Raw genomic sequence first — 23,454 nt, forward strand, 5'->3', positions numbered from 1 at the left:
CAAAGATTAAACAGAGGAAAACACAGTGAAACACCACTCTTAGTGGGACATTCATGTCACATTACTTTATTATTGATTGTGCATTAGTTGACACATTCAGACAGATTATAAGTTAAGTGGCTGTTGGTTTGCACACGTTTGTCTACACAAACAGACATGGAGTTTCACAGGGTACACAAAATGTATATTTAATAAAAATACAGTTGATTTTAAATATGGTGGTAACGATGATAACCTGAGGATGGATCACATTCCTCTCTCTCTTCAAGCTGCAAAAGAATTAAAAAATGTAATCCAATCCAACATGAGAACTCAGTCTATAGTTCATTAATAATTGAAATCACTATTGTCCTTTTTTCGTCATGAATGAATTTTGTAAGAAATATTGCAGTGTTCTTGCATCAATGAGAAACATTACCTGCAGGACAAGGGTAGATGTACTGTGTCTCAGCCTGGTCACCTGAGAGACAGAAGAAAATGAACAGACATGGATTAAAAATTAAATATTAAACTTGCAGTGCTCAGTATTACAAGATGTGAGTATGAGTTTTACTTGGCTGGTAGTAGTCGTAGATCTTGACCACAGCTGGCTTCAGGTTCTGCACTGGGAGCTCCTGTACGACCTCTAAGCTGTGGTTGATGGCTGTGTCCTTAGGTAACTGTTGGTGGAAAAACAGACGACAGGATCAGTAACACATCTGGAGAGCGTCCTCCATTGATCCCCACTGTGAATCCCTCTCACCTCCCGGAGGTAGACCATAACGTGGTCCTGCTTTTGTTCAACACGGTCCACCAGCTGGGCACTTTGGAGCTGTGAGGAGACGACACTCAGCTTCATCAACACATGAAAACTCATCAGTTCCTACTGAGCTTGAAGTTTTGTCTAATATCTCACCCGTTTCAGAGACTCTGGGTCTGGGGTAAAACCAGAAAGCATCTTGATGTCCAGGATCACCATGTTGGTGGTGGTCTCCTCTCCACTGTATCTGCAACAGAACCATAAAAACCCTGTTCTTCATAGGTCTAATACACGCTCTACTTTAATCTAACGCTTTGGGGCCTATGGTTGCATTTCGGATGTTTGAGCTAGACAGTAACTTTTCCCTCAGCACACTGTACTGTTTTGATTGTTAAAAATGTCACAAAAATATTCTTCTGCCATTGTTGTAACTGAATCTGCCCGTCGATTACTTACAGTGACTTAAACTTCAAAGTGAGTTTGGGTCTTTGTGATCTGCTGGTGCACACAGCCTCGGGTTTGACCTCAACACTTAAGGTTGTGACGTCAGTTGGAGTTGGGATGTTGTAGTGAAGAGAAATCTGGAAAACAGACACAAAAGGAAGGTTTAACACAAACAACTAAACTGAATCTAAAGATTTCCCGTTAAACCTAGATCATTTGACTATTCTGTATCAGCCCAGTGCTTCCAACCTGAGGACAGTGTCATATGGAGGACGTACATCAACGTATACATTGTGTTGACTGACCTGCATTGAAGCACATGCAGTGCCCTTCACCTCCAGGCTGTATTTTCCTGTCACGTCAGGCAGAGTCTTCTCCTGGTAGAGCAGCTTGTTGTTGCGGTTTACATCAAATGTCAGCTGACCACTGGGGGACTGGACCGTCACTGTGCTCGAACCCTCTGGACTGAAGACCAGAGTGGAGTACAGAGCCAGAGCCTGAAGAGCCACCACTGTGTCCTACAACAAGGTGACAGGTGAGAGGTGGTAGCAGGTGATACAGCACAGATTCTGATCAGGACTACTGTTTCCATCATACTAGTCAAGAAAAGTCCAACTTGATGCTGTTTGGGCCGTACCTGTGTGGAGGAGAAGCCTCCATAATGGTTCTGCTGGCCCGTCAACCATCTGACGATGCCAGAGGCGTAGCCCAGGTCTTCAGTAGAGGGGGAGGCACTGAGTTTAGCCAGCATAACGTAGGAGCTGATCTCCACAGACAGAGAGGCTGATGTATCTGCTGCTGTCTGAGACCAGTGGAGGAGACCCCCTAAAAACACAAACAAACAAACAAACTGGTATGAGATGAACTGCATTCACAGGGAGTGAGGCCAGAATGATCTCCTGTAGGAGGATGCTCACCTTGTTTCGCTGCCACTGTGTCCAAGTGCTGCAGAAGCTGACCACGGGTCTCCATGTCTCCTGCCAGGGTGAAGACGTACGCCAGCAGAGCTGTAGTGTAGGTGTTGCTGAGGTCACCGATGGACTCTTTGAGGCAGGACAGGCTCTTCCTCATCACATCTTCCTGTAATACAGATTATAAATGAAAATATGTTGTAATGCCAAAGTTATTTTATTCCAAAATAATACAAAACTCTCTTCTCTTCCTTTATCGGAAATTATGTCATGTATGTTACGGGAAGTCAAATACCTACACATTTTTTGTGTTTGGCAATGAAAAAAAAAGACATATTTTGGAATGAGTAAACTCACACTATCAGTGATTTTCATCTCCAAGAAGGCAGCGGTGATGTAAGCACTGAGCGTGATTTCATCTGACACACCTCCCTGTGAAAACAGTGGCAGCATTAACGAATTATATACTCACAAATTTCAAAAGTGCAGATTTGTAATCAACCATCATTTTCAGCTCACCTTCATTCTGTTGTTGAAAAGTTTTCCAGATGGAATAAAACAGCCGTTCTCTCTCTGCTGCAATTTCAGCCAAACCGTAGACTGCTCAATATTTTTAGGGTCGATGACGACGAAAGACTGAGCTTTGGCAAAAGATCTCACCACAAAAGCAGTCAGCCTGGAGAAAAAAAAAAACAAGGTTAGAAAACACCAAACATGAAGCATTGGACCTATATAAGGGCTCTGGATAGGCTACGTCAGGGACTCCCAAACTGTGGTGCTCAAGCTGCCACTAGGGGATGCGTGACATGAAGAGGGTAATGGCGGTGCAATGGTGTCATACTTTACTAAGAAATGTGTTTTTACAATGTAAAAAAAAAAAAAATTCAAGAAAATCATTTGTAAACTTTTAATTAAAAAGAGAGGAGAAGAGGAACCATGTAAGTTCAATCTCTTTTCCGCTGTTTTGCTAACCCTCCTCTCCTCCATGTACATATGTTTCCAATGAAGCCAGTGAGAAATCAATCCATAGAGGGGTAGATAACGTTATATATCATATACAATGTTACAATGTGTATTTATGTAGTTCAATCTGTCATAAACAAGAGATTACGGGTCACGGTTACCGTAACCCGTAATCAAAGATGCAAAGATGCAAACTGGTTAAAAAAAGTTGTTCTTTGTGTGGTGGCGTATTTGTTGCAATTTGATCTGATTGATATTTTCAAGATCTGTGCTATGATCAGTAGCCTGTAGCCTGGTTAATTTTATGAAACTTGATGCCTAAATGCAGCTATAGAGAGACTATGCCTTTTTTTATGTGTCGGGCATTAGGGGTGCATCAGTTTAGTTGGGAAGAAGAAGGAGGTGCACCACCTAAAAAGTTTGGGAACTGCTTTTTTGAGATAATGACATGATTATACTGTTGTACATTATAACCATAATGATTGATGAGTTGTGATCTGCTCACCAGGTGTTTCCCATTCCTGATCCGAATGTGCTGTAAGCGCCATCACCGTGTTTGTAGTTCAGCTGTCTCTGGTAGCCTGTATATGACATTAGAAACACAAGTTTATTAGGCAATAATGTGAAGCAAAATGACAGTTTGAGGCAACAATGGTGCATCAAAAGCCCTCTGCCTCCAGGACACCAATGATACTGTATATCGTCTCTCATTTAAATTAAATGGTGGCTCATTTCCCACACATGACAGAGCTCCTGCTGATGTTGACGCTCACCGCTGCTCAGGAAGTTGGTGGCCTTCTCCAGGATGGCTGGGGTCAGCTGCTGTGTGTTTTTCAGGTACTGGAGGATGTAGATGTTGGGAGCCAGGAGCGCCATGTTCTGCTCCCCACATCCATACGGCATCTGCAGCAGCCCATCCAGGTTCTTCAGGGCTCGGCCCAAGATGTCGCCTGCACAAAAACACTGACTCACTCAAGACTGAACATGAAAACAATCCTGATTTTAAAAAGACAACCAGTGACGGTCAGAGTGGTTTACCCAGGACTGATAGTGAAGCACGGGCAGATCCAACAATCACATTCTCAGGGAGCTGTAAGTCTATTTCCTCTGTCAAAGCCTCTCCTGTGTACAGACGGAGAACAGGAGCTCAAACACACTCAGGACCAAAACAAACACGTCAATTAGATTTAATAGTGGTAAATGGATCATGAAGATCAATGCTATCAAAACCTGGTGTGTCAGTTCAACTATAACATCTTATTGATTAAATATATGAAAACAACCTCATTAGATTTTAGATGCACACTCTAATACAATTCTCTAACTAACAGCATCTGTCTGTCATTGGTCCAAATGTCTAGTCTAAGTCTAAGTCACCTTTAGGACAGAGCAGCCAGTTGTGAGTCTTTGTCTTCTCGGTTCCTTCAGCCTGAATGAGAAGGACGGAGGGAACAGTGTGAGTTACTAGGGCTGGGCGATATGAGAAAAAATCCTATCACGATAATTTTTTTCATATCAGTCGATATCGATATATATCACGATAGGACTCAAGTCACTGTTTTTGTCAAGCCTAAATGTTCCATCATACTCACAAGTGAGATTTGAAGATATCAGAAGGTTATTTCTGATTTAAATATTTATTTTCCGTCAAAAATTTAACATTTCAGAAGTAATGATTAACATATAAAAGCAATGAGTAGCCTAATAACAGTTTCAGATAAATAAAACTGGTATTAGGCTATATACAGTTAGTTTCAACCAAATAATTTGATTGGACAAGAGACATACATGAATGCTGATATACTGTACAACAGCACTGGGTCTTTTTACAGACATTATCACTCCGCTGTTCAGGCGTTCTTTAACATTACATCAGACAGGAGTTAGGTCAGACTAGAGCCAGGCTCCCCATACAGGAGCTGCTCCATCTCTCTGCTGCTGCTACAGTTAGAAACGGACCTGAAAATTAAAACCCGGACCTGACGTGGCCCGTCTAATTAGCGATCATTCTCAGCCTAAACCCGACTGAAAAAGAAAGAGTAATCGTCACTGTTAGCGCTTGCTTCGCAAGTGGCCAGTGTTTAGGTCGGCACAGCTGAACAGTGTCGCTCTGGTGTGAGCAGCAGCAGCAGCAGCAGCAGCAGCAGCAGCAGCAGCAGCAGCAGCAGCAGCAGCAGCAGCAGCAGAGCGGCCACGCCGTGACTGCGCTCCCTTTGATGTGTGACGGCGAGCCGCTCCGACTGCCTGCTGTCTCCGTGGTTAAAGTTTAGTGTTGTTTACGGTACTGTATCAGAGTTCCATCAATCTGGGTTAATGTAAACATGACGTACCACGTGTTTTCGCGGTCACTCGTCCTAGTTCTCCTCCATTTTTTCTTTCGAGGCAACACTCATTCTCTCTCTTTTTTACTGGCGATGCCCCGCTGCTGACGCCAGGCTGCAGCAGCCCAAACATTACCACGTGTTGTTGTGCTGTGTACAGTCCTCCTGTGCTGTGTCAATCTAACCTGGTTGGCTCAGCCAGTGGTGCAGCGCGGCGCAACTCTCGTTTTCATTGGCTGTTTCAAAACATGAATGAATGAAACCTATCGACTTTCTATCGACCACGTTTCATATTGCTATTGAGTAAAGTTATATCGCGATATATATCGTTATCGTTTTATCGCCCAGCCCTATGAGTTACTAAGTCCTCATCTTGGGTCAATGCCAATAATAATAATAATAATAATAATAATAATAATATTAATAATAATAAGGCACCAACCTTTACAATGAGAGATCGAGTGACCACATCGATACGACCTCTGTCCGGCACACTGACGACCTCATTGCCACATGAAATGTCGGAGGCCACAGCCTCAGCAGACACAGTAACATTCATAGCGCCTAAAAGATAAAATATTACAAAACCCAATAAGTTATATTTAAAAAGTTTTCTAACTAGGATTTCATAGACAGACAGAGAAGTTAAGCAGCTCCTCACCCAGGGCTGAAGGGGCCATGGTCCAGCTGAGGGTCTTGCGCTCATTGGCACACAGACAGGATTTGTACTGGTCACCAGAAAGTGGAGTGAGGGTGTAATCTAAGGAGGGCTCTGGAGTCACAGTGACCTGGTGGTTGAGAAACACAACAATGTACATAAAAAGTAGGGATTTACAAAGAGCATAAATGTAGCAATCAACCAAAACGCTTTAACCTTAGAGGATAATTACTGTTTTTTACAATCTGCACCTTATTTCTAGCATAAAATACAATCATTTACTCATCCAGATAACTTTGGTGTCATGACAAGTCGTTCCGACAAAATTAATTCCAGCAGAGAGCCGCGTATATCTGTATAATGCGAGGGCAGCGCAATGCAGCCTCTAAATAACACATTATCTGCAGAGAAACCCCTTCATTTCACCAATATTTAGTTCTGATAGGCTAGTGCTATTCCCCTCTGAGTCCGGGGTTAGCTGTTATCAACATCTGTTATCAACACGCGGCTCTCGGCTGGAGCTAATTTCATCAGAACGACTTGTAATGACATCAAAATTATCTGGGTGAGTAAATGATCGTATTTTATGCTAGAAATAAGGTCCAGATTGTAAAAAAAACGACAATTATCCTTTAATGAACTGCAGAGACACCACCATCACACTGTCTATTTAAAAAACAGAGGTTTGATGTCTGGAGGATTTGAATTCTACACCTTTTGTCTATCATCTTTACTTTGTGTTTGCTTATTCTTCAACTTAAAGACACCCAAAGTTTCCCTAAGAAGGAAAACCATGTGGCATTTACTGCAGTAACAGCATGCTTGGACAGACCGGTGGAATATTGTTCAATCACTAATTATCACTACAATGAATATAAAGACCTGTGAACTGCATTTATGTTGGATTTTATCGACATAATTTCATCTATCTTCATCAAAAGATTAACATGCTAACACGATTGGGTCCAAACAAGGGATATTAACTTATGTTAACGTCACTGTGATGCTAGGGTTAGGGTTATGTGTGCACATTCATTACCATGATGCACTTGGACAGGTAGTTGAAGACGGTGGCCTTCAGTTCAAAGTGCTCCCCCCTGATGATGGAGTAGGGCAGGGTGAGCTCCAGGAAGAAAGGCTGGAAGACGGTGATCTCTTTACGAGGAGCCAAGCCGAAACCCTGAGGGGACAAACAGAAAGCCTCCGTCTCCCAGGTGGTGATGGTGTCTGGGACCGTGATGGGAACGTCCTTTTTCCCAGTCTCTCTGGATGGACAGACACAGAAACACAGACACTTGTTGTAGCCTAATTCAAAAAAATAAATAAAGTGCTTTGACAGACACTAGATCAGCCACAAAAACAATGGACCTCCTCTTCAGCACTACTATACTTCTTTTTAAATGTGGAGTCCGGTGCTCCCTCTTTGGGTTTTAACTTTCTTTCTTACTTCACCTTCTCTGCTCAGTTTCTGTGGTTTCTGTGTGCACACGGCCCTGCAGTCTCCTATTGCAATAATCCCTATAGTTTTAGGAATAGGTTCATTACCTTTAATTGTTGGTGCAAGCTGTTTTTAGATTGGCGGCGCAGAAACGTGAGCTGCTCAGCTAACGCAACAGAAGCACACGGTAGACTGTGGCATAAAAACAATAATGCAAAATTGTTCAATTAAAAAGGTGTTGGTTGAATACAAATATGGTTAAATGGTTGCTCACCCTAGAGGTTTCTACAATGTTTTCTCAGTTAAAAGGGTTTTGTTCTGATATGTCAAGCCCTTTGAGACAAACAAAAAAATGGGCTATACAAATAAATTTGCCTTGCCTTGCCTTAAAGCAGAAGTAAGCGGAATATTTGTGTTAATATAAGTCTTAAATAGTTATATCTTCCGACAGCAATCACCTATATAGAGTGTTTGGTCTGAAACACGGGTCTGTCAGTCACTCTGCTCTGCTGTAAGCCGAGGAGAAAACTTTCGTTGTATCCTACAACCTTTATCCAATGAGGAGAGAGAACGGCATAAAGGGGCGGTCCTCTCTGTGTGTGCAGCCAAGGGATGCGCGTGAATGTGGTGACGTAGGGACGAGGGCGGGGACTGCTAACTCCATCTGCTGACAGGAAGTTAGCCAAAACCACCGGATCGCTTACTTCTGCTTTAAGTATTAAAAAGTTGTAGCAAATTCTGTCCTTGCACACGATGAACTAACTCTCTCATTAAAAAACCTTGGCAATAGAAACCCACCCCACTTCAACCAGGTCCCAGATCCAGGTCTCGGGGAAGAAAGTGCGGACGGTCTCTATTATTGGAGGATCAGGATAGGCTCCAGGACCAGGACTTCCCATTCTAGTAACAGTCATCCTCTCTGATAATACTACAGGACCATCGTAATATCTGTGGCGCATACCTGGGAAGAAAACAGCAAGTATTTTACCAGAGACAGAGGACAGCATTGACACCATTAACCAGAAATTCAGAAACAGATAAGTTACCATAGTTGCCTTGGTGGTATTCCCTTCCTCTGAACATGAGGCATGAAGGTAACCGGATGAACAAGTCTGTTGCCATCTTCATCCCTAAATTCTTGTTAATCCAACAACACATAACCAGGAAAGTTGAAGAGTTTTACAACGATAATACTGTGAGCACAATAAATAATATTCTTTATAGTTAAGTACCTCAAAAACTGTGTAAGCGTCGTCTCTTTCGGAGGGATGGGGCATAATGTACCGTCTTGGTCTCACACGCAAGCATTGGACAGGATCCTGCACCTCGTGTGGAATATAAGATGATTTGGTGACAGGCAACAAGTTGAATATCTGTGAAGAAAAACAGGATTTTGAGGCTCCTCTGCCTTGAAAGGTGGACAAAGTATAAAACACTGTTGGGTAACCCTTTAATTTACAGGCCGTTAAAGCTCCAGTTGGTTAGGTGACGAAAGTGAAAGTAAACTCCGCGACTTGGTCGGAAATTTCAAGACAATACACCGTCAGGTTCCTTTATGAACCTCTGCCAAGCGCCCCACACACACACAGACACACAGATACACACAGGCACACACAGACAACACACTCTTCTTGTGTGTTTCTGCGTGTGTGGAGGGAGGGAGGGGGGTTGACAGAGGTGAAAAAAGGGAGCTGACGGTGTATTGTCTTGAAATTTCCAAATACGATTACAGGCTGTAGGTGGAGCCAGAGGAGTTGGATTTTGTCCTAAATTACCCATTTAATGTCCGACTATCAGAATATAGTGACAGTTTCAGCAAATATGACTGAATAATTGTTACCAACTGAAGCTTTAATTACATGATAATGTAAAGAAACAGCCAAGAAATAACAATTAGTTGCGCCTAAATAGCCTAGAAATAACAGTCAATTTCATAATAATGTCAAGAAATATAGCCAAGAAATAACGATTGATTGCATAGAAATAGCCCAGAAATAACCGTCAATTGCAAGGACTTGAAAAAGCATGAAAAGCATGTGTATCTTTTGCCTTTATGAAAAACATGACATTACTATGAAACTGACCGTTATTTCTAGGCTGTATCTTGACATTACTACGCAATTAATTGTTATTTCTTGGCCATTTCTTGACATTATCACGTAATTAACGGCCTGTAAATGAAAGGGTTACCAAATTTTGTATAAAGGGAAAGTGTCTATAATATGTAAAAATATAGAACTGGAGGAGGGAGGAAAGAGGAAACTGTAACATCTGGGTGACTGATGATGTTCATGGTTGTGGAGGACATTTAAACTTAAGGATCTGAGCATCTTTTAAAGGTCGACTGCAGCAGTTACCTTCTCTGCAGTCAGAGTTTTCCCCGGCTCCTTGATGAGGACGCTCTGGTCGACGGCGCTCACACCACAAAGAGAGTCAGGCTGGGTGGTCAGCTGCATGGTGGTCTCCTCTCCTGGGACGGCTGAGGACGGAGAAAACTCCAGAGCAATCTGAATAACACACAGCACATCACCTGGACTTTAGTGGTGTACAGTAAAATGGCTACAATCTCGTCCACGTCACACCTCCATGTGACAGGTGCACATGTCGTCTTCTTCGCCTTCTCCTCCTACTTCTACTAATCTGACTGTTCTTGTATGGCTCTTAATTATTTATTGATTTTTTTATTCTTTTTTTAATCAGTATAATTTTTTAATTCTTATTACGTGTCTTCTTTTTTTGTGAACAACTGTTTTATATGCATTACAAACAGTATTACGTGTCTTCTTACTTCTTTTCTTACTTACTTACCATTTTGTGCTCTATGTCTTGTATATTAATCACTGTGCAGCACTTTGGTAAATTATTATGTTTTGGACATGTACTATAAAAATAAAGTGGATTGGATTGGGTTCTTCTTCTTCTTCTTCTTCTTCTTATACTGACCTTGTGACCAAAGCATTTCTCTGTGGAGAAGTCGGCGCTGTGGGCCATCACAGTCTCACTGGGCAGGACGGCGTAAGCCAGAACCTGGACGTCTGGTGCCGAGTCTGGAGTCACAGTCAACTTAAAGGACATGTCGCCCTCATTCACTGAAATAACAAACCAACTGTTAGTTTCATTCCATAACACCTCCATACTTCAATAAAACAGCTGTTTGAATAACATCTGGTCGTGATTAAAGGCAGGCGTTTCTCACCTGATTGATCTTGAACTTCGATCTGTTTGAATCCTTGCATGACGATGACTCCTCTGGACAAGACCTGGAGGATTTCAGAAAAAAATTACACTAAGTGATGAAATGAAAATATGTGGAACAACACATAATGTGGTGATACAGGACAGAAATTATGATAATAATCATTTGTTAAATATCTGGCCTGCAGTTGTATTGATAATCTATTATTCTATTGTTGAAATTAATTATTATTCTTTAATTGAGACTAGGTTGAATGGACGTTTGTTGCCTTTGTGTGCTTGTTTGGTTTTAAAATTTCATTAAAAAAAATCTTTTTACATCTAAGATTAATTGGGGAGATGATTTTAAAAAAAATGTTGATGCTTCATAATAGGCTACTAAATGTTTCAAGGGATAGCTTGTGGAGGAACTCAATACGAGCAAATGCGTAAGATATAGAGTAATACAAACTAGAAAATTTCCTCTGTGTGTGTGTGTGTGTTCGTGTGTGTAACTGTAACCGCATGAAGCTACCTGTGTGTGTGTGGCTCCAGGTGAATTGTTTATAAACATGTTAACAAGCTCCAGGTGGATTGTTTATAAAGTTAACGAGCTCTGGCCTGAGGCTCAGAGGTTACCACGGCAACTTGAGGTGGTTGCCAATGACGATAGAGGCCCCCCAGGTCAGAGACAGACAGAAATGTCAAGAAAAAGAGTGATTTTCTGCCTCTGCACTGGTCTCGCATTTAGGCTTACTGTGACAAAACGGTAACTCCTATCAGAAAAAAACACAGATCAACGGTGCTGTAAGGACTTCCTGAAAAATTTGGTACGATTTGGTGTTTCTACAGTAAATATTTTGGAGACACTGGTGATTTTAAAACAGGGGTCCGTTCTGCTTCTCTCTGAAAATATTTGTATTGGAGTCAATGAGGAGCAGAGACAGATGTGGCCGCACTTAGAGGCTGACAATTCAAATTCTGTATATCTCTTAGATATTTTGAGCACATAGTGAGAGATGGAACAAGTTTGTCTACAAATTAGGAAAAAATCATGTATGCAGAGCGTAAATTGTGGCCGGGAGGAGTGTGGAAAAAGAAAAGTTTCAGACGATTTCAGACAACTTCTCCCACTCTAAGCGATGATGTCACCCACTCTGACATGAACATTCGTGCATTACACACCCATTATAATCTCTAATTTCTCCAAAAATGATCATTGGTCATTGATCAAGGATTGATCAAAAACTATACGACCTATCAAAACGCGGAATAATACGCCAATGCACAAGACTTGTGTCTACTGTTTAAAGTTCAAAGTCTCTAGGTGAAAGTATGCCTGAGCAGTAGACGTTTGATAAACTCCAATGATTGGTCTTTTTCGCTCTTTTTTTCCCACCTGTCCGATTGACTTCAAAGTAACATTTTTCGCAGTTTTAAAAATTCAAACCGCACGTTCATCCTACAAGACAAGTAGCGAATCAAAATTTGATACGGAAGAGGAATAAGAAGCACCGGGCACTGGTCCCTGCAGCTATTTCAAAGCTGTAGGTGGCAGTGCCTGGTGCGCTTGCCCAGTGGCCCTAATGAAGATAATGCATAGGGCATACGTATCTAACTCTGGTCAGACTAAAAAAGATGGACCAGAGCCTATCGGCTCAATGTTGGCATGGATGTGGAGAAGAAGGAATGCTCCTCCATATGCTATGGCACTTCCCAGTCATTGAGTCGGAGTGCCTATGGAGAGAGGTGGCACTTTTCTTGTCAGGGATCTTCAAAGTTGACCTTCAGCTTTCCCCTAAAACATGCCTGCTCGGGGCCCGTGTTGAGAATATCCAAAGCAATAAACACAACGAGTGATTGGCCTTGTGTGCCTCTCAACAAAGCGTATGATTTTAATGAACTGGAAGGTGAGGAAACCTTCCTGCTTCTCCAGAGATAGATGGCTGGAGGAATTCCTTTTTCTTTTGAGCATGGAAAGACCCACCTCCATCCGTAGGGAGTTAGATGAGGATACAAGCGAGTTCTGTCACCATAAGATCCTTCCTTGGTGTACAAGCACACAGATACTTTTTTCCTATTTAAATTCTGCTGTGCAGTATGCAGAAGGTTACTTTATTCTGTACACCAAATTACTTACGTATGCGCTGTGTGTCACTCACCAGATACATTAAGTGCATTGAGCCCTGTTTCTCTCCCACTACTGTGTAATGGATGAAGATTTCCTCTTCCTTGTCACAGGGAAGTGGATCATCCCTCTTCTTCACCTCCAGGTAGCTGGCTGATTTAGTATCGACAGTGGACTCCTGGGCCATGGACACCGTCAGATGTCCAGTCTCATAGAAGGGAGTCCTGTAACCACTGTAGCCAAAGGTCGGTTCACTGTGGACCTTGGGTGCAGAAAGGAAAACATTATAAATTAATCTCATGCTGGTTGAGATGGAGAAAAAACCTGGTCACTAGCTACGATGGTTGAACCAAGAAAATGTATGTGAACCTTGGAATCTGCTAGTTTTCTGCATTAATTGCTTTGCTTTCAATTGCAGGCCTGAAGTTTGCCAAAGAGCCCCTTGACACTCCACAATACTACCGGGAAATTGTTTTGTGGAGTGATGAAACTAAGATTTAAATTTTCTTAGGCATCCTGCAGGATAATGTCAGGGTGGCCATCCACCAGCTGAAACTCAGTAGAAGTTGAGTAAATATCGAAGTAAATCTAGAACAGAGTCACTTCAAAAAAAAAAACCTGACCTAAATACAATACAGATTAGTCTGGGGTCGTTTAGTGACTGTTTTGGTAAGCAACCGGAACTAGGGCGAGAGAGGCAGGCCTTTATGCACCAAGCTAATAAAAATGCTGTGAAACTTTTTAATTTCAAGAATATCATTTACAAGAAAATCCCTGAGCCATTAAGTTAACCTTTTTTTTTTTGTACTTAGTATTCTCTAAGTTTTAATTTGGTGAACATTTCTACTTTTTTGAATTCTGTGAATTCCGGATCCGCTCTCTACACTGGAACCAGAATCAAGACAAAATTCAGAGTGAATGTATACCAGGCTCTCTGGCGACGCAAGGCTAATGCAGATGCTATTGAATGACCTCAAGAGAGGCATTTACATCAGACGTCTTATGGACATGGCTGAGCTGAGTTCTGTAAGGACGAATGGTCCAAAGTCGAGTGGAGGTTTAATGGATATGTTCAATAAAGACATGAAATATTATAATTGTTTCTGTGGTATTAGATTAAGCACACTTGTGTTTGTTTGTACTTGTGATTTAGATGTAGATCGGATCACATTAAATGACCAACTTATGCAGAAAAATAGCAAATTCCAAAGGGTTCACATACTTTTTCTAGAGCACTGGAAAAAAGAGTAACGACACGCATTGGTCAATGGAAGCGCCTCTTGATGGAGGAATTAGGGTTTTGCAAAATCGCCCAAGAACTGACATCTCTGCATTGTTGGTGAATGAGCAAGTGTGGTGTTTTTAATCATTTAAGGACATTTATAGATCACCCACGTTAATAGCATCATTGAGGACCTTTACAGATAAATATGAACACATAGGCGAGTAAAAACAAAAACAGTTGTCTACATTAATGTTTCAATCTACATTTTATAATAAACAAATTATAAGTATAATTTGATATGACCAAGACACCTAAAAACAAAAACACGGCCGTTTTCATCAATTTACAAGCAAGTGGGCAACACACATACACTGGAGTGAATGGGTTTTCTGGGCGCTTTTGCAATACCCATATCCTGCCACTCGGGGCGCAAAACCCTTAAACCCTTACCACGGGAGTCAATGGTGGTGTCGTTACTCTCTTTTCCAGTGCTCTAACTTTTTCTTGCCACTGTATTCAGAAACCCAGTGGGAACTTACTCTGAGCTGGGCGTCCCCTTGGAAACCTTTTGTGCTGACTGAGAAACTGGCGACACCATTTCCGTCGGTGGTGAGATTTTGCAAGAGACGGTTAGACCACCGTTCTCCCTCAAACAAGTAGAGCTTCATGTTGGCGATGGGTGTGTCATCATGGCGAACTGCTTTGACCTGTTGGACGCACAAGAAGTGGTGTCACTGAGCAGACTCGTGTCTTCTGTGGAGAGACGCTGAGCAGGACGACAAATACTTTGACTTCGCACTCACTTTTCCCTCCATGTCCACTCCCTTGTGATAAATCTTGGGTGTGTCAATGAAGGACAGCTTTCCAATAGCATACGTAATCTGGATCCTCTTCTCCTGCAGGCGTGAAACACCTACACAAGAAGTCTCCGTGTTAAAAACGCTGTGTACTTTTCTAATACAAAAACTATGATACAGTAAGACTTGCCTGTCCCTTCCTCTTCCATCGTGGCCTTGAGGCGCAGGTGGTCTCGCACCGCTTTTTGGTCGATCTTCGTGAAAGTTGACATCGGGACGGTAAAAGTGGCACAGCCTTTCTTGTCCGTCTAAGAATTAGAATAAAATTAGATCAGATTAAAAACATTAAAAACGTGCACAAAACAGATTAATTTTGCAAAATCCAATAGTTGGCCTCTGTGCTGAAATGATCACGCATCCGTGTTTATGGGATGGTGAGAAAAACGAAATATGGCAGAAATGAATTATGTAATCTGAATATACATTAAGAGAGAGAATAATGAAAAAAAATATATAATATTTTATTTATGCCATGAATGTAATAGTAATATAAACGTGTGTAAAAAATAATGACATGATCCCTTGTTGGTTATATAATAATATCTTATTATATCTCAAAACTATATGGTCATTATTGTGTAATAAAATTGAAGCTTCATAAATTTTATTCCTTTAACTAAGCAAGCTGAAGACCGAGAGGAGGTTTAATCCAGTAAACTTGAGTTTAATTCCATAGTTTTATGCTCCTCCTATCCTTACTGTATCCTATCCATTTTTGACTGATAAGATATTGAAAATGTGATATGTTTTTTTTTACATCTCCTTTCGATGTATGGTACTTCGGACCCCAGGAAGACTAGCTTGTGCCATTGGCATCAGCTAATGGGATCCTTTTAAATAAATAAATAAATAAATGATCTTTTCTGATGTGGTGTCTGTGACGTGTGCAGTTCAGATGAGACGGTCCACCTCTACATGAACCTTGTTTCTCACATTCTTTGTCTCCTTGAAGCACGGCGCTGTCACATCAGGGACTCCCTCCGGATTCTCAGGCGTGGCGATCGTCAACGTGTAGCGACTAAGAGGTCGGCACATCTCAACTTTAACTGGACCTGGCACAGGCTGCCCATACGTGTACCTAATGTGACGGGAATTAATAAAAGATGTGGAGTCATGTGGCAAACTGGATGTTTTTTTTATTTAAAGGGATAGTTCAACATTTTTGGCTAATTGGCCCATTGCCATAGTCAGAGCAGTAGGTTCGTTACCTTTAATTGTCAGTGCAAGCTATTTTTAGAACGGGAAATTCATGCAAAACCACTGATGCGCGTTGCCTTCAGGGACAGTTTTTCAGCAAGCAGTCTCTGTATTTCCCTCTAAAACAACTCTGTCTGGTAACATTGTGTTATTATCTCATAGCGTGGTGAATGTGCAGGTCACAACTTGTCCACCAGAGCGTTGTGGAGTTGTTGGATTGTGTATTTGATGAGTTTGATGAGGGAAACCATGAAATCCCATTAGCCTCCGTAGCGCAGCTCTGAGCAGCTCACGGCTCTGCTCCGCCGCTCTAAAAATAGCTTGCACCGACAAATATAGGTAACGAACCTACTGCTATGACTATAGGGATTATGGCAATGGACCAATTTGCCAAAATGTTGAACTATCCCTTTAAAGAGTGCGCTTAAGAGCTCGTACTTACTTGGCACATACTTCAACCTGGACTTGTTCCCGCTCAACGCTTACTTCATCAGGTGTTTCCACTTTCACGTCAAATTTAGGCAGAACTAAAAGACAAAATGTGGTTGTTAACATTCGTGCTTCGCGACAAAGCAGAGGGCAAAATGCAGCGTGGTGGAAACAGAGATAAAGATGACGTACCATATTTCTCCACCTTGAAGCTGTGATGAACTTTGTCTTCACCGAACGACACGATGATCTGGTACAATCCCTCACGGGCCTCGGAGTTCAAGGAGTAAGACAGCTGCAGGATTTTACTCTCTGCTGTTTCATTCTGCCATTGTCCAATCAGGTTCGAGTTAACATCCTGTTGAATTATATAAAAGCAGAGGAACAAGAGTTAATGATGACACAAAGAGTAAAGTCATGTGTGGAACTGATCATTGTGTCTGACGATAAAATATTTTGTTTTTTTTTAACTACTCCTTAAAGTTTATTAGCGGTCGGGTGCAGACAGTGTAACAGTAGATAAAACTCACTTTAAAAAAAAATACATATAATTTAATGTGGTTTGATTTAATATATTTGATCCTTTACCCTTCTTAAATAAAAAATCATTATATTTTATGTTTTATATATCTTTTTTCAACTCTCTTCATTAATTTCTCTCATTTTGAACATAATACACAAGATAACAGACAGTAATACATTACAGTTATATAAAATTATGTATCTCAAAAAAAATAAAGATAAATAGATAAAGGGGATTAATTATAAGGAATTATACTGTACAAAATTAAAAAAAAAAAAACCTAAACAAACAAACAAACCAAAAATTATTTAATGGTGTCTTTAATGGTCTTGTTTTGTTTTCAAGAGATATGCTCCTACAAATACTACAATGATTTTTTTTTTTAAATGAACCTTATAAAGGTCACGTTGGCCAAAACTGTCTCTTACTGTGACCTTTTCAAAATTAATGACTCCTAATGTTCACATGTATAAACACCTGCATCAGTAGTGGTAAGGACCAAAATATTTTGTTTATGTTAAAATATCACCCAAGATTTTTGCAATTTGAAACACTGACAACATCTGACATAATGCTGCTGATGTTTGTTTGAGAAGCACCTGATGTTTCTAGATTCACAAGCTGAGAAGTTAAAAAGACAGACGAAACTTTCAGCTTTTCCCTAATTGTATGTGAGTGTAATGTGAAGTGTAAATGTTGTGATTCTTACCTCAATTTCAATCGAATCGTACTGCAAAGGGAAGGGAAAGGGAAAAACAGAATGTTAATGAAAGATCAGAGTCTGGACTAGACATTTATGAAATCAGTAACACTTTGGTTTTGTGTTTTAGCTCATGGAGGCTTCAGTTCATATATTCATGGCATTAAATAAGCATGTAACGAATATCAACATGAATGAAAGCAGTTTCATAGAGTCATGAACGGTATTTTCAGCCTCTGTTGCACTATTGACCCTTGATCAGGAGCTGAGTACTTCAGGTTGAAGAGGACAACCATGTCGATCGATCCCTCACTCCATAACGTAACTACACTGCAAAAACTCAAAATCTTTCCAAGAATATTTGTCTTATTTCTTGTCAAAATGTCTCATTTCTAGTCAAAACTGATCTCTTTCCACTTAAAATAAGACTCATCACCTAAAAATTAACTTGTTTTTAGATCATTTTCACTTGTTTCAAACTAATTTCAATTGAAATAAGTAGAAAAATCTGCCAGTGAAAGCAGGTTTTTTGTGCTTGTAATAAGAAAGAAAAACTTGCTCCACTGTCAGATTGTTCTACTTATTTAAAGTGGAAAATCAGTTTGAAAAAAGTAAAAAGTGTCTAAAAACAAGCTACTTTTTTAATGTGATGAGTCTTATTTTAAGTAGAATTAGATTTATTTTGACTAGAAATGACATTTTGACTAGAAATAAGACAAATATTCTTGGTAAGATTTGGAGTTTTTGCAGTGTAGTGTTTAACTTGGTGCGTGCTCTACTGTACAGTCCGCTAACACTGTGGTTTACAGAAGGAGGAGCGACAGGTCGGTCAAACACTCACCAGGCGAGCGGCGGGTCGAAACTTGTTGTCCAGTGTGACGACTCTGAAATGCACTGAGAGGAATTCAAAGAGATTCAATTAAATGAAGCTTGTGCACAGAATAATAATCTGCTTCTTCTGTGAACCCTCTGTTGTTTTCACCTTATCTCACTGTGAGTTTAACAGTAATGATGCAATCTGTGAGCAAACTATCTACTGTACTATGTCCTGTCATTTCTCTGATTGGTCATTTAAACTCTTACGCCAGGAGACAGCCATGTGTTTCCCATCATGCAATGAGAACCTGCAGTTGGTAAAGAACTCTAAAAACCAGCAGCCACCTCAATTAATTCATTTCATAAAGTTAAGTCAAAGCAGGGTGGGATCAAGTCTATTAACTTATATGTGTGTGTGTGTGTGTGTGTGTGTGTGTGTGTGTGTGTGTGTGTGTGTGTGTGTGTGTGTGTGTGTATATATATATATATATACATATGTGTATATAATGTATGTCTGAATATGTATAAATGTGGTTACGTATGTATATATTTGTAAAAATAAAGTTCACAGATGATATAAAAATGTTGCACGGCGATTTACTAGGATGCTGAGTAGATAGCTGGTCTGCAGCCATTATTTTTTTTATATTTTAATGTATTTTTTTCTTTCTTATTATTTGCTTTAATATATTATCTAATTTGTAAAGGGATTTCTTAGAAAAAGGTGTAGACAACATAAATTCACTTCTTCCTGCCCTCTTTAATCCAGAAGTTGCATTCTTTCTTTCTTTCTTTCTTTCTTTCTTTCTTTCTTTCTTTCTTTCTTTCTTTCTTTTTTTGAAGAAAAGGGTTTCATTTAATATCTGTTGTTTTTGTGAGGATCAACAACCGAATGTCTTTGGTGTTGTATTAATCAGTCTAGGTTTATGCTTATCGACAATGCCACTTGCTGCTGTTGTCTGTCTCAGGTTTCAATGAATGAAACAAATAAATAAATAAGCGCTAGGAGATCGATTCTGCGCACATTCAGTTCATCTCCACTGAGCCGACTGTAACCCCCTTTTTCAGCTAAAGTTGAAAAAAAAATGTTGTTTTGTATCTTTTCAAACTCATTTCTTCAGGAACTCACTACAGCTCATCAAAGGTCTTTGTGAAAACATGAATCATGTTGCCCTGGCCCGACTTTAAACAAACCAAATTGACCATTTTGGGCGTCAAACACAAATCTAGCTCCACATTGACTGGGTGCTCCCATCTAGAAATGGTATGTACATATATCATATACAGTGAAGTACAACAACAGTAGGCTATACAGTACAGATCAGCAGGTCAAAATTACCTGTTTGTCCAGGGAGGTAGACTGGTTTATCGGTTTGGACGAACGTTGCTGGTTTATAGACTTTGAACATGACTCTTCTGACTTCTCTAGAGTAAAACGTGTCGCCTCGTACTTCCACCTCGAACTTCTGTACGTCTTGATTCTGCACTACAGGAGCCTGTGAGGGGAAAAAACATCTTGTTTATGTTTTTGTTTATTTCATTTGCACATTATATAACCTGCATAAACTTAAACTTAAACTAAACATTAAAATAGTGAAATTAAACATTGTGCAGGAGAAGTGGAAGCCAAAAAAGGCTTATGAAAATACCTCCCCTTTGTAAAAAAAAAACAAAAAAACAACAGCAACAGCTGTGGTCTTCAAAGTAAGAAGATAATACAGAAATTCATAACATAAAAAATAAAAAAGAATAAAAGACAAATTAACATGGAAAAATTAAAGATACTGAAAGAAAGAAAGAAAGAAAGAAAGAAAGAAAGAAAGAAAGAAAGAAAGAAAGAAAGAAAACAATTTACATAAAAAATGAAAGGTACTGTACAAATTGACAGATCCATCTTCTTCTTTTTTTATTTTTATTAATGGGAACAGGCATCTTCCATATATAAACCGACAACACACTGACCAAAAAACAGACAGACGACAAACGACAAAACATGACCAAAACAGGACAGAAAAGCAAAAAAAAAAAAAAAACACGCACAAGAAAATAAAACCAAACCAAACAAAAGAACAAACAACTACAACAAAAAAGGATGTAAAGCTACTAAAATTAAGTTAACGGTAACTACTTAGTGTACATTCACTCAAATGTAAGTTTTTCCCATTTTTTGTTATGCATTTCTAACTTATCTTGATTTGTTGCGATAATTTTTTCCAAAAGAAATTTGCGTCGCACTTTATTTCTAAAAAAAAATCCAAATTCAAAAGTGTTTTTGATTGGGTCTTAAATATAAATATTTTCCCCAAAAGGATGATCGTGTTTACAAGTGTTACAAATCTTAAAGGGATAGTAGCATTTTTTAAAAGTGGGGTTGTATGATCTACAAATAGCCCCTAAGTACTTTAATTGCAGTAGAAGACTCTCTGCACTCCTCCCGTTAGCAACGCCAGCCCATAATAGCCCTGCCCAGAGATTTACAACATACAGTGTTGTGAATGGACCCAAAGAAACGGCCTATTTTCGCGGCCTAAAAGAGGTTTTACCTGAAAAAAAATACACAGTTCCATTGTTCGCTATAATATAATTTTTTCCAGCCCTTCAAAGTGCAGGAAAAACACAGTTTTTATTTGGAGCTAACCAACTGCTGATCGGCGGGCGCTAACCCTGGGCGGAGGGATACGTGAGTTGGTTAGGTCCAAATAAAAACTGTGTTTTTCCTGCACTTTGAGGGGCTGGAAAAAATTATATTATAGTGAACAATGGAACTGTGTATTTTTTTTTCAGGTAAAACCTTTTTTAGGTCGTGAAAATAGGCCGTTTCTTTGGGTCTGTTCACAACACGTATGTATGTATGTTGTAAATCTCTGGGCAGGGCTATTATGGGCTGGCGTTGCTAACGGGAGGAGTGCAGAGAGTCTTCTACTGCAATTAAAGTACTTAGGGCTATTTGTAGATCATACAACCCCACTTTAAAAAAATGCTACTATCCCTTTAAAGCAGAAGTAAGTGATATATTTGTGTTAATATAAGTCTTAAATAGTTATATCTTCCGACAGCAATCACTTACATAGAGTGTTTGGACCAAAACACGGGTCTGTCAGTCACTCTGCTCTGCTCTGAGCCGAGGAGAAAACTTTTCTCGTATCCTACAGTTTTTATCCAATGAGGAGAGAGAACGGCATGAAGGGCTGTGTGTGCAGCCAAGGGACGCCGTGAATGTGGTGACGTAGGGACGAGGACTGTTATGGTGCGTTCAAGGCAACTCGTAACTCGTGTTTTTCCGACCTGTGAAGTGGTACCAGTTCGATCTGGTACGAGTTCACGGGTCAGAAGTTACGAGTGGCCGTTATAGTGACTTTCACAGGTAAAACAGGTCGGAAAAACACGAGTGGGTTGCCTGGAACGCTACAAAGTCGTAAGTTGTGACTTGAAGCTGTAATTTACGGTTTCAAAAGCCTGCCTGGAACGCAGCATTAGCCAAAACGACCGGATCGCTTACTTCTGCTTTAACTAAAGAATGATTTTTTCAGTTGTTTTTCAGTTACAGTCGCTGTGACAAACTGACCTGGAATTGGATGCAGGTATGAAACTCTTCACTGGCGATCTGTTTGAGAAGAGTTGTGTTTTTCTCCTCAGACATCAGGGTGACGGTCATGACCACGGTCTCGTTGGGCTGCAGGAGACTCACACAGAATTTAGTTTCAGCTCCAGCTTCAATGACTGCAGGAACAGCCACCATGTAGTGCCTGTAGACACAGAGACATCAAGGGGACACCACTGCACATTATTCAGCAAAACAGCATCTTATATCTTTATAAACTCTTAAAAAACTAAAAAAAAAAAAAAAAAAACATGTAGGGTTGGGTTATGATTATTTCAGACAGTAAAAAGTAAACTTACGGTCTGGCCACCACCTGACCCACACACATCCAACTCAAGAAGACACACAGTGTCCATGTCCACACCTGAATCTGAGGACGACCCATGACTGACTGGGGCGATTCTCAGAGTCAGCAGCCATTAAATAGCCCCTGCTACATACCCCACCCCCACAAACACACACATGTATCACACACACATAGTCGCTCATCATTTCCTGGTATCTCGTAAGTCAATCATTCATAGACTTTACGGTTTTTAATATTGCGCATGCATGAGAAAGACCAAACGGTTTGTTTTGTCATTGTCAGGTTTAAAAACAAAATGAAGGGTCTGTATAGGACCAGGGGCCAGATTCACCAATATGTTCTTAAGAAAGATCTTAAGAAATGTAAGATCTAAAATTACAGTAAGAAGTTCACAAGAAATGTCTTAAGTATAATTCCTCAATACTTTCTTAAGATTAAGAACAGTAATTTCTTACGAATTTCTTATTTTTCCTAAAGCAGAAGTAAGCGATCCGATGGTTTTGTCTAACTTCTTGTCAGCTGATGGAGTTAGCAGTCCCCGCCCTCGTCCCTACGTCACCACATTCACGCGCATCCCTTGGCTGCACACACAGAGAGGACCGCCCCTTTATGCCGTTCTCTCTCCTCATTGGATAAAGGTTGTAGGCTACAAGGAAAGTTTTCTCCTCGGCTCAGAGCAGAGTGACTGACAGACCCGTGTTTCAGACCAAACACTCTATGTAAGTGATTGCCGTCGAAAGATATAACTATTTAAGACTTATATTAACACAAATATTCCGCTTACTTCTGCTTTAAGAACTTCTTAAAATACACATCATTGCATTGCACGTGCCATTTTAAGACAGGTCAAGGTTGTCTTAAGAATTTAAAAATTTGAGAACTTTGATTTCAAGAATATCATTTATTCTTACGAAACTTACAAAGAAAGTTGAGAAAATACTTAAGAACTTTTTGGGAGAATATGACTTTTTTCTTCTTAAGACTGAAGACTTTTTTTTCTTAAGAAGGTTTTGTGAATCTGGC

At 40.2% G+C, this 23,454-nt stretch overlaps 1 protein-coding gene across 1 annotated transcript; it reads right to left on the reverse strand.

Annotated features, from left to right (window-relative positions):
- Positions 1-156: 156 nt before the first annotated feature.
- LOC146975415 (alpha-2-macroglobulin-like) lies at positions 157-22,554 on the reverse strand. Its single transcript, XM_085794798.1, has 36 exons — positions 22,424-22,554; positions 22,089-22,269; positions 19,863-20,019; positions 18,549-18,601; positions 17,717-17,737; positions 16,677-16,842; positions 16,498-16,582; positions 15,792-15,936; positions 14,989-15,106; positions 14,805-14,914; positions 14,541-14,708; positions 12,811-13,038; positions 10,671-10,734; positions 10,418-10,563; positions 9,832-9,981; positions 8,707-8,847; positions 8,521-8,611; positions 8,273-8,435; positions 7,076-7,301; positions 6,040-6,166; positions 5,821-5,942; positions 4,435-4,486; positions 4,096-4,179; positions 3,831-4,007; positions 3,563-3,638; positions 2,614-2,770; positions 2,452-2,526; positions 2,101-2,263; positions 1,821-2,008; positions 1,489-1,701; positions 1,196-1,320; positions 896-986; positions 743-811; positions 554-659; positions 419-460; positions 157-269 (listed from the first exon to the last, which is right to left on the reverse strand). Exons 1-36 carry the CDS (start codon positions 22,507-22,509, stop codon positions 265-267), a joined length of 4,371 nt encoding a protein of 1,456 aa, XP_085650924.1. The 5' UTR covers positions 22,510-22,554; the 3' UTR covers positions 157-264.
- Between the last annotated feature and the right edge of the window lie 900 nt (positions 22,555-23,454).

Source organism: Trachurus japonicus, chromosome 13 (genome assembly GCF_045865225.1).
Source record: "Trachurus japonicus isolate A0001 chromosome 13, Traja_1.0".
Classification (NCBI taxonomy): Eukaryota; Metazoa; Chordata; class Actinopteri; order Carangiformes; family Carangidae; genus Trachurus; species Trachurus japonicus.

What these genes read in the sequence shown, in the direction of transcription:
- LOC146975415 (XM_085794798.1), bottom strand. Translation starts at nt 22,509, where the DNA reads ATGGGTCGTCCTCAGATTCAGGTGTGGACATGGACACTGTGTGTCTTC. An exon ending in ATACCACCAAGGCAACTATG is followed by an intron (nt 8,436 to 8,520) that starts GTAACTTATCTG and finishes TTTTCTTCCCAG; the next exon opens with GTATGCGCCACAGATATTAC. An exon ending in TCAGGAATGGGAAACACCTG is followed by an intron (nt 2,771 to 3,562) that starts GTGAGCAGATCA and finishes TTTTTTCTCCAG; the next exon opens with GCTGACTGCTTTTGTGGTGA.